This window comes from Quercus robur, chromosome 6 (genome assembly GCF_932294415.1).
Source record: "Quercus robur chromosome 6, dhQueRobu3.1, whole genome shotgun sequence".
NCBI classification, from domain to species: domain Eukaryota; kingdom Viridiplantae; phylum Streptophyta; class Magnoliopsida; order Fagales; family Fagaceae; genus Quercus; species Quercus robur.
Genome location: NC_065539.1, coordinates 32,166,209 through 32,177,829, shown reverse-complemented (window position 1 = coordinate 32,177,829; position 11,621 = coordinate 32,166,209). Strand labels below are relative to the sequence as shown.

The window sequence follows — 11,621 nt, the reverse complement described above, 5'->3', positions numbered from 1 at the left end:
GTGCTACTTTATTATACTATTTTCAACAAGAAAGAAACTTAATTCTGAGTTCCTTGATTAGGCATGTAAATAAGGGATTAAAGCTGCCAAATACAACACACTTGGAGTGGATGCTAAGTCAAGTGATCAATTCTATCCAAGTAAGGAATGAAATGGTCTATTTCTTCCCAAATTTGAAGCCACTGTCTAACGAACCCGCAACATACATAATGGGTTAGGCTATACGGGAACCTCTTTTTCTAGATTTGTTATCTATAGATTCTATATTCTAATTATAAGGAGCATAAATTGTATTCAGGCTTTTTTATTTTTGGATGAGTTACACAATGTAAAAATATTATTGCTCTATTTCTCTGTCCTGTCCAAATTATATGATAATGAATTAACTGCTAAATTTTGTTTTCAAATAGAATGTAAGAATCTCCATTGGAACAAACTCAAGAACAAGAGTTGAATTATTGCTTTCTAAAACTTTTTTTTTTTTATAATGATCTTTTAAGAATATTTTAGTTGAAGTTGAGTCTTAATTTTGTAACATATTAATCATGACACTCATACAAAGTTTTTTTGCTTGAATAGTAAATGCTTTGTAGGCTTTAAAGTAATGAAAAAAATTACGAATATTTTAGTAGTGGATTCAAAATATTTACATTATACTTGCCTTAGAGACATAATACTCATCACACCCCTAGGTTTTTTTTTTTTTATTGAAAAATTTTTCATCACACTCCTAGGTTTTTTTAGTGATTAGAAAATGTAGTAATCCCAAATTATAATAAATGCTCTAAATTAAGTGATGAGTATTATGTATGGTGAAATAATTTTTCATCACACCCCTAGGTTTTTTTTTTTTAGAAAATGTAGTAATCCAAATTATAATAAATGATCTAAATTAACCCTTACCCACGCGCGTGCTCAGAGGCTAGTTATACATAAAATGCATTGAAAGAATAATTTTATTTGAAGGCTTGCGAAAAAGGTGAACAGAAATCTGTTCAAATTCAAAAGGGAGTAAAGAATCATTCATTTCAGACTGATTAGATATTTTTGGACACTATAACAGTAAATATTCAATACGACTGAAAAAAAGAAAAGAAAGTAGATGATGAAAAATGGTCAAATTAAGTAGTGGCCATCATGCTATCTCTCGAGTCTGCCTATAATGGATATGCTAGCTTGGATCCGTTATGCTAAAAGGCATTAACTATTAAGATTTAAGCATACCACCCCAAAACAAAAAGCTATTAGCATAATCATTTTCAGTAATCGAGTACAAACTGTTCGTGTTGGGCAAATGAGATTTACATGTTTAAATCCCCTTCTCCCAAAATTATCGAATTATATAAAAATAAAATTAAAAAAATCTGCAACAGTTTTTGGTCGCATTCATATGCTTAAAAAAAAAATATTTAACGCATTGATCAATTAAACATAATAAAAATGAATTACTATACATGGACATGGTTGTAACGGTTTTGAAAACGCTTTTGAAATCAATGAAATATCGAATCATCCATGCATTTAATCTGCAATTAGCACCAGGTAAATTTCCTTCTTCTTTTTTTTTCATAATGTTTTTTTATAAGTTGGTGACATTGATCACAACCTGACACCAACTTATGAAAAAACTACTTTCTTAAAAAAACAATTATGAAAAAAATTACTAAATAATTTATCTCTAGCAGTTACCACAAAAAAAAAAGTGATTTTTTTTTGTCACAAAATTTAATGTTACAAATTTTATTTAGATTTTTTTTTACCAGAATTGATTTTAATGGAATAGGATTTAAATTTGATTATACTTTAACTTATACATAATATAAGTAATTAATTAATTTTTGTCAAAGTACACTATTAATTCTCAAAAAAAAAAAAAAGTTTCTAAAGTTTAGTCCATGATCCAAAATTGTTCATGGGCTAAATTTCAGGAACTAACAGAATATTTAAGCCTAATTGTTTTTTATACACTTAAAGTGGGGTGAGGATGAGGATATCTGTACTAAAAAATAAAAATATTGGATAATGAGGATATCTCTATTTAAGCATAACCGTGGATGTTGGAAAACAAGGTTTATTAGCAAAATGATATGTAATATTTTTGTTAAGTAATTTACAAAAAGAAATAAGTTGATGCGGATATCTTTAGCCTGTTACTCCTTTTTTTAGCAAGAGCAGTACCCAAACCAGTTATCATATTACTTGTTATATTTCATTAATCATTTTTTTTTTAGAGAGTTCTTTAATCATTATGACAGTGAAATAGTAGAACAATTGATGTGAGAGAGAGAGAGAGAGAGAGAGAGGTCCAAGTCCAAGTCTAAGTCCAAGCCCTGTCTTTTTCCCCCAAGATTCCTTCCCTTCCAATTTAATATGCTAAGCACAAGCACTTTCAGCCTCAGGCAAGATATAAATAATAGTAATCATATAAATTAATGATATCAATTCCTTCAAAACGCAGGCCAATAGCCAATCAGATCTTGAATCTAAAACCTCTATTCAATTCTACCCTAAGAGGCCTTTCGGGTCGGATCTTACCCTGACAGTCTGTCTGACAGTATACCCCCCCTAGCCTACTGGACCAGTAATAATACTATTTCTTTTTCTTTTCTTTTCTTTTTTAAACTTCAGGCATCTCCTTCTAAATTTAATAAATAAATAAAACCGTAATTTTAGACTATAAGAAAAACAAGAAAAAAAAAAAGATCAAGTTTAGTGTTTCTTTACCCTGAATGAATTATGAGATGTGTTTGTTTTTAGTCACGTTTTTACAAACTTAACGGTAACGGTATTATGCACAGCAATATTTGGAGCAAAGCTCAAATACTTTTGAAGTTAATTAAAATATATTTATTTTGTTCAAAATTAGAGTAGACCAGTCTCTTGTGTTAAATTTAAAAAAAAATGATAATAACTTTTTAATAAAAAAAGATAAATTAAAATTTAAAAAAAGAAAAAAGAAAAGGAAATAGGAAAGCAAGCTCCCTCTTTTCTGGCTCACATGATGCCTTCCCATTTAGGACCCTCTCTCTCTTTTTCTGACTCTTACATTTCCATCTTTCTTTTGTGTTCTTATCTTTGTTGTTCAAAAAGTTGTAATAATAATAATAATAGGGTCCGGCTCCTCTCCAGTTTAGTGTCTCATGTTTTCTCCTGTTTTTAAACAGATGAATGACACGTGGCGTCTATAAAATCTAATGGTAAAAACAAGGCCACATCAAATTATCATTTATTTCTCTTTTACCCCACTCTTTGGCAGTAACCCCCTACACCGAATCTGAGAAACTCACACAAACAGAGCTGCAAGAGAGAATGGGCTGAGAAATTGCAGAAGAACAACAAAGGCTTCTTGTGTATTTGTATGTGTGAACTAAATGCTAAATGTTAATTGCTAGTTGTGGTTGTGTGTGTTTAACTGGTTCGGATCTGCACTTGTTGGTTTGTTCATCTTTTTTGTTGGGATTTGGTTGATTTCAGACTTGGTAGTTTGATACTGAGCTCTCTCTTGCCATTTCTACGGTGGATTTTTGTCATGGGTCTGGTTTGAATTGAAATGAAATGGATTTTCACCCTTTTGTTTCTTTATTTTTAGAATCAATATAAGTTTTTCTTTGTTTTTGCTTATGGGTTCTCTTCCTCTCTTGAGGCTCTATTTATGCTTATGGATTCTTAGATCCGGTGATATTTCCGGCATGATTTCTGACGGGTCCTTATCATCCACTGCTAAGTGCAGTGGGGTGTGAACAGTAGATTTATTGCTGAAGAGTGTTGGTAAAATAGAAATAATGATGCTGTGATGTGGCCTTATATCTTACCATTAGATTTTGTAGATGCCACGTGTCATTTATCTGTTTAAAAACAGGAGAAAACATGAGACACTAAAACGGGAGAGGAGCCGTCCCCATAATAATAACAATAAAAAGAATAAAAAAGAAAATGATACCTATCCTCTTCCTATTTCTTCTACACTCTATTTTGTTTCATTCATCAATCACACTCCTCCTGACTCCTGACTCCTCATTCATTTTATCTCCCCTAAAAGCCTAACAAACAAGAGGTACATTCATTCTCTCTTAAATTTTTCTCTCTTGTCTTTGTTTCTACCATTTTATTTAAAACAAAAGTTTTTTTATTATTTATTTACAAAATTTTTGGATACAATACAAGCACCTCACTTTGATTCCCTTTTTGTGATTATTCCTTTTCAATAGAAACAGTTTTTGTAAGGTTTGCTTGGGGATGGTGGGGTTTTCTTGCTTTCTTGTATTCTTTTCTTGATTCTCTATGTTCTTCTTTTTTCTTTTCTTTCCATTTCTTTATCAGATTCCTCCAACTCTTTTTGTTAATTATTTTATGGTTTAAATTTTAGAATTTTGTTTTGTTTCACACACCCACATGCATGTTCTTGGGTTTGTCTGATCTGGATTGGATCACAAGAATCTTTTGTTCTTTCTTAACTTGCAGAGAGAGAGAGAGAGAGAGAGAAAGAGAGACAGGTGGTGGGGTAGAGTGCCTAAAGCTCTTTTGGGGGAGGGTTACAAAAGAAGCAAAAGAAGGGAAGAAGAAGAAGAAAGAGGAGGTGGAGGTTAATTAGAAGAAGAAGAAGAAGAAGTATAAGGTGAGATTTCTTGGTCGCTTGGATCCTTGCTTTGGGCCCACCTTCCATTCTTTTCTTCTGTCTCTCATATAGGTGTCAACTGTGTCTTATATGCTGTTCTCTTGTGCCATTTCGGTATAATTTGAATTGGGTGTTTTTCATATCTTGCAAAAACTGCAAGGAATTTCTCATTTTGGTGACTAATTGTGAACTGGGTCTGTTTCGTTTGTTTGAATTCACTGCTCTGAAATTTCATCCGATTGAATTCTAGTATTGGATGGTTGAATTGTAAATTGGATTGTGTACATTAGTCTGGGTTGGTGGTATATTACACCTGAGGCATGGCGGGTATTGATGTTTCAAAATATGCTCATAGCCCTGTGCATAAGGCCATTGTCATGAAGGATTATGCAAGCCTCAAGAGGATACTTGCGGGTCTCCCGAGGCTTTGTAACCCAGCTGAGATTCGCACTGAGGCAGCTTCGTTGGCTGAGGAAGAGAAAGCTGATACCATCACTGCTGTGATTGATCGGCGGGATGTTCCAAACCGTGATACCCCACTTCACTTGGCTGTAAAGATTGGCGATGAGACATCAACCGAAATGCTTATGGTTGCTGGGGCGGATTGGAGCTTGCAGAATGAGCAGGGGTGGAGTGCACTACAGGAAGCGATATGCAGTAGAGAAGAAAGGATTGCCATGATTATAGTTAGGCATTACCAGCCACTGGCCTGGGCAAAATGGTGTAGAAGGTTGCCTCGCTTGATAGGGACTATGCGAAGGATGAGGGACTTCTATATGGAAATCACATTCCACTTTGAGAGTTCTGTGATTCCTTTCATTTCAAGGATTGCCCCTTCGGATACTTACAAAATTTGGAAGAGGGGTGCGAATTTGAGGGCAGACATGACTTTGGCTGGGTTTGATGGTTTTAGGATTCAGCGGTCAGATCAGAGTATTATTTTCCTTGGTGATGGGTCAGAGGATGGAAAGGTCCCTCCTGGTTCGCTTTGCATGATTTCACACAAGGATAAGGAGGTGATGAATGCTTTGGATGGTGCTGGTTCTCCAGCAACAGAAGAAGAGATTCGACAAGAAGTGGCTGCAATGTCTCAAACTAACATATTCAGGCCTGGGATTGATGTGACTCAGGCAGTTCTTTTGCCACAGTTGACATGGAGGCGACAGGAGAAAATGGAAATGGTGGGCCAATGGAAGGCTAAGGTATATGATATGCACAATGTGGTTGTGAGCATCAAATCTAGGAGAGTCCCAGGGGCCATGACAGACGATGAATTCTTCTCATCTTGCAATGAAAATGAAACTGACAGTGAGGAGCTCGGTGATATTTTGACAGAGGATGAAAGGAGACAACTTGAAGCTGCGCTTAAGTTGGATACATCAGAATCAACCAATGAGAATGGTGATGGGATTATTGGGCATCGCCATAGTTGTTATGAGACCAGGGAGATCCCTGTGGAAGATTTGAGTGATTGTAGGAATGGAGATGGTTGTAGAAATGGAGAGGCCAAGCAAGAAAAGAAAGGATGGTTTGCTGGATGGAGGAAACGGGATTCGAAAAATGAAGCTCAGAAGAAGATTGCTCCACCTAGAAGTTCTCTCTGCGTAGATGACAAGGTGAGTGATCTACTAGGAGATTCTCCATCAAGAAATCAGGCCAAACCAGGAAGACACTCTGTGGAGATTGTCATAAGGGGGGATGAGCACCGGAGAGGAAGTACTAAGACATCTACTTCTATGAGTTCTGAGAGCAGAAATCGCCACAAGGATGGAGTTCGTGAAAATGAGTATAAGAAAGGATTGAGGCCTATTCTCTGGCTTTCCCCAAGCTTTCCGCTGCAAACTGAAGAGTTGCTACCATTGCTTGACATTCTTGCAAACAAGGTTAAGGCAATTCGTCGTTTGAGGGAACTGCTTACAACAAAACTTCCAATGGGAACCTTTCCAGTCAAGGTATGTTTCTGTTCAAATATATGTAATTGACATCTCATTTAACTTTCCAGAGATGCTCTAGTTCCCCCCCCCCCCCCCCCCCCCTCCCTCTTCTTCTTCTTTTTTTAAGTGTTTGTATAAATTTAGATAGTTTTTTAATTATTTATTGTGGAAAAATTATCTTTTTCGAAAAACTGGGTTGCATGGGGATGGTTATATGTTTCAGATCTGATGGAAATTGCTTTTTGTAAGGTTAGTCTTGGTAACCTTCTGGATGAATCTAAACAATTTCATGACCTATGTAGCTGGTGATCTCATGTGCATGAAGTCATGAACTTCTTAGGAAATGAGATAAGTACACCGGGGGTGTACTCATGGTGAAGCCAGTCTGGAATAAAGTATTAAAGTTTCTAATCATGGTCTGGAATAAAGTTTTTGAAATTGGAGTATCTAATTTAAGACAAATGCACTCCCTGGATCTCACCAGTTGAAATTCTTCATTATCATGCTCAGTTGAGATCATGATTAATGATGTTTTATCCTGATGGCCATACTAGTCCCTCCTTGTTTCTTTTTCTGTTTTTGGGCCAAATGCTGGTCCTTTACTTGAGTAGTGGAATAAGAAAAATAGAGTTCAGGATATAGAGACATTGTTTTGTTGATAGCCCCAGACCTATCAATCGTTTATTGATTGATACATTATTGAGAGAATACTACCTGGAAAAGGAAAATGGCATTCATCTGAAACTAATAGATAGTGGAATTTGTTGAGAAAGTGGCTGACGAGTTGGAAAATGTTTATCTGTATATATATATATATATATATATATATTACTTTAACATGCTTTTTTAAACAAGAAATGTATTGAGTATATTAGGTAATTTGGGTAGTGGAAAAGGACAATGGATGGGGATTTCTTAATGGCATAGATTTGGACCTGGTACTGCTTATTGAATTTAGAGGATGTGTTGCTTGGATGAATTGAATTGAGAAGTGTTGTGATCAGTTCCCCTTTTACAAGCAGTTTCCTATCTTGGTAGCTAACAAGCCAAGCTTAAACTGAACTGCCTTGGCTTGTGTAGGTATACTAATTTCACAGCAATAAAAGTTGGAACAAATGGGTACGGGCCTTTGTGGTCGGGTTCTCCCATTAAGCATCATATTTCTTTAATTCCAGGGAATTTTTTAATTTTAATTTTTTAAACTTTGGTTCTTCATTTGAATGACCTTACCTGTTGCAGGTTAAATCTTCCCCTGTGCTTAAACTTTATTTTGTTTACCGTACCAAAATGCCTTTTGATTTCAGTTGTTTCTTTCCTGTTTTTGATGTGTGCCCTTTCTGTACATTTAATCTGTTCTCTTTTATAGGACATTGATTTTCATTTAAAATTTTGGGCCCTTGGCAACCATAGTTCACACTAAATTATGTTATTTTCCATTTGGTGTTTATTTCATTTTGTGATTTGTAGACCTGAGCAAATGCAACCTAAGCCAACCAACTTATCTGAATCCACACAAAATGAACGGTTAAGGAGAGGGATTCTGGTTGACCTGAACCCAGTTGGGTTGGGTACTGGTTGAGTTTTTACAACTGAACCTGCACAAACCAGTTATACAAAATAGAAAACCTATCAACCTAGCTGGCCTTAGACTTAACTAGTGGAGTCCTGGCACTTTAAAAATGGTTGGATGAGCTGAACCTCCTTTTGTGAGTTCCTGACTATCTGGCTAGGAGGCTATTATGTGATGTAATTTGTAACTTAGATTTAAAGATGTGCATAATTGCTCAATTGGCAACTACCTTGTCAAAGTGCTTATCTTTTAATATAATTTTTTTTTTCTTTTAATTTGATGATTAAAATAAATTTGTTGGCAAAATATTGCAGATTAGAATTCAAAGAAAGAATAGCACAGAAGTAGATGAGGGGAAAGTGAGGAGAGAGAAATTATTGTGCTTACAGTTCTAGTATTTTCAATGTGAAGTGAAGCTTTTATAATGACTGAACTACTCTTAAAAAACATGGAATTCTGGAAAATTGAACTATTTGCTTCTGGAAACAACTACCACTATTGTGTTGCACATTACTTTACATGAAATTGGAGTCAATTCTTTTATGCTTTGTCCCCTTTTATGAAGTGAGAGTTAACTCTTATGCCTATTCGTCTCATGCAAGTTTGGAACTGAGAAAATGCATATGTCTTGAATTTTTGTGCCATCTTACAAATTGATGTGTAATGTCCCCTAAAATAAGAACACTAGGTCAACTCTCAGGCTGCCATCTCTCTTCATCTTTAAGAGTAGAGATGGCTACCTCACTAGTTTTGGTATGTTACAGACAACAATGCAGGCTGGATTGTGCTTTGCTATGGTATGTAATGCTTCTCAATTAATTAACCTAGCTGGGATATGCTGCTTGTGTCAATTTCTCCCATTTTATCCTAGGGCCGTACACACTGTCACCTCATTTATTATATCTTCTATCACTGTTTTTGCCCAAATTACTTGAGGCCTTCCTTGATCCCTGTCAACTTGAACTATTGCCTTTTATTACTAGTACATTTATTGATTTTCATTGCTTATGGAATGCCCACTCATCCATTTTAACATTTTCATTTCTTAATGCCCAGTTTCATAAACATATTGTTTCTCGATGGCCCAATAATTCCACATTATAGATTATAGTTGGTCTTATGGTAATACTAACTTGTGTTTTTGTTTTTATTATTTTCTGGGTGGGATTGGGGGTAAAACTAATCCTAACCTCATTCCTTATGAAATGTTTCTTTATGGTCAGTGTCAAATGTTGGACTCTGCCCTTATTATCAGAAAGAATCTTCTGTTTTCTGACATTTTTAGTATAAATAGCTTGACAATTGTTGCATAGATAATCTTGTTGGTATGTCACTGAGAATGAGGAAAGTTATCTTCTTGTCTATAACTTCGTGCTTGTTTCCCCGCAATGTCTTGAACTATAATCTCCTTGTGGAGGAATACAGTAAAAGAAATCCAAGATGTGCGTTGAACTAAGTTAATAAATAGGAAGTGATGTTTACTTAACAAAAATAAATAAAGAGGAAGTGATCTACTTAACTCTCAGCATGTTTAGAAACTTGGTTAATTAATGGATAGTTGACCACCTCTGTGCAAGTGGTAAATATCGGTGCTGGACTTAAATAATGCAGTTGAGAAGCTTGGATTTACACTTCTATTCAGAAAAGGCCCTTCTCCTCACTCCTTTATTCATACTCTCTTAAGGAGCTAAACTTGAGAAGGGAAGGAGGCCAAAATGTACTAATGTCTTACACTAATCAAGTCCACCTATTACAATTTGAGCCAGAGCCAAAGGGCTTTTGCGGCCGCGCGGGGGGGTGGGGGGTTGGGGGTTGAAAGAAAACGGCTCTATTTTCTCAACTATCCGGAATTGTCTGCTGGTGAGATTAAAAATGACTTCTGAATTAGTAAAAAGGTTTTCTGGTCTTTCTGTATAACCTCTGTGGATCTTCACCGAAAGACTTTGTGCATGTTAATAGGATTGAAATATTTGAAGTTTGAAGAATAGTTTCAGCACCAGAAGTATACAAGTTTGTCTGGGATTTTTGTTTTTGAATATTTGGAAAATGTGTTCTGTTGTTTTCTGATGATGAATACTCACTATTGTTTTATGATCAATATTTTCTCTCTCCTTGTGCATATGAAGAGGTCCATTGTTCTTGAATTGCAGAACCCCTAACCCCTGAATTTTTGCTACTGATCAAGCCATTGCATGTTTTCTTCTTGTTCTTGTGGGTTTTTAAATGCAATACAAGGAATACTTTTATCCAATAGAAGATTACAGTAGGAGTTGTTCAGGCTAAGTAGCTTTTATAGGAGTATTATGTGATTTGAAGCCTTTATTTTTTATTGTAGATATTGATCTTCTTGTTCTTTTGTGTGTTAAAAAAGTTCCCTGTACTTACATTCAGGTTGCCATTCCGGTGGTTCCCACTATCAAAGTTCTGGTTACTTTTACAAAGTTTGAAGAACTACAGCCCTTGGATGAGTTTGCAACACCCCCATCAAGCCCTCCTGCTTCAGGGCGAGAGAGCCCTGCAGTGACGCACTCCTCGAGTTCATCTTGGTTTCAGTGGATAAAAGCCCCTTATAACCGCCCTAGCTCATCCACCGCCAGTTCTAGCAGTAGGATAGAAAATATTCAAGACCCATTTGCAATTCCCTTGGAGTACAGTTGGATTACTGCTGAAGCAAAGAAGAAGAAGATGCAAGAGAAGAACAAATCAAAGAAAGGGAAAAGTCATAATAACCAATGAAGCCAAGACAGTGTTGAGAGTAAGACCCAGATGTAAAAGATAAATGTAGATCAGTAAAAGAACTCAGCAGATACAAATAGGAAATAGTGTTTCATTAATTCATAAATTCATGATACTGTAAGGGAAAAAAGTAGGGCCTTGCTTCCCGACGGAAGTGATGATCCTTGAGGTGGGGGTGGAAAAAAGAAACAATATTGTGATTCTTGCAACAATTGCTTGCCATTGGTGGATGTTTTCACCATTTAGATTACTTGATTCACGTTCATTTTAAACTGCCCGACTTAGTTATGATTACAAATAGTAATTAAGATGTTTCATTTGTGGAAAAAGATTTTATTTGACAAATTAAATTTTAATCCAACTATAGGTGGTTTCAAATTTAACCCTCTGTGAAGTTCCAAATTACACGATACGCTTTCAATAACGATTCAATTCAAACTATAAACAATAAACCCACAGCGTGAAACAGTTAGTGGAAAATACTTAAATATGACTTAAGAGTGAAGTAAGGTTTACATGTAATAAGTCTATGTGTCGAAATAATAACTCGGTGTCGTTTCCTTTAAATGTATTTGTTGATTAATTTAAAACCACATCTAAATTAGGGGGTTTAAAGTACAATTTGTCCTCACTTTTGTTTTGTTTTGTTTTTAATCATTTTTATTGTCAATATATATTACTTATTATTTGTAACAACGTACAGGAGCAATTCGTTTCAATTTTTCTCCCTTTCTAGGGGACGCAGGGAATTGGATTCTCCAAAGGA

At 35.4% G+C, this 11,621-nt stretch overlaps 1 protein-coding gene across 3 annotated transcripts; it reads left to right on the top strand.

Moving 5' to 3' along the window:
* The first annotated feature begins 3,620 nt into the window (after positions 1–3,620).
* LOC126688453 (uncharacterized) lies at positions 3,621–11,127 on the top strand. 3 transcript variants are annotated; one of them, XM_050383151.1, is made up of 3 exons: positions 3,621–4,054; positions 4,466–6,567; positions 10,511–11,127. In XM_050383151.1, the coding sequence occupies exons 2-3, from the start codon at positions 4,936–4,938 to the stop codon at positions 10,853–10,855; spliced, it is 1,977 nt and encodes a 658-aa protein (XP_050239108.1). In that variant the 5' UTR covers positions 3,621–4,054; positions 4,466–4,935; the 3' UTR covers positions 10,856–11,127. The 3 variants fall into 3 exon arrangements, with proteins under 3 accessions (XP_050239108.1, XP_050239107.1, XP_050239109.1); XM_050383150.1 differs by having other exon boundaries at positions 4,462–6,567; XM_050383152.1 differs by lacking the exon at positions 3,621–4,054 and having other exon boundaries at positions 4,149–4,615; positions 4,866–6,567.
* Positions 11,128–11,621: the final 494 nt, after the last annotated feature.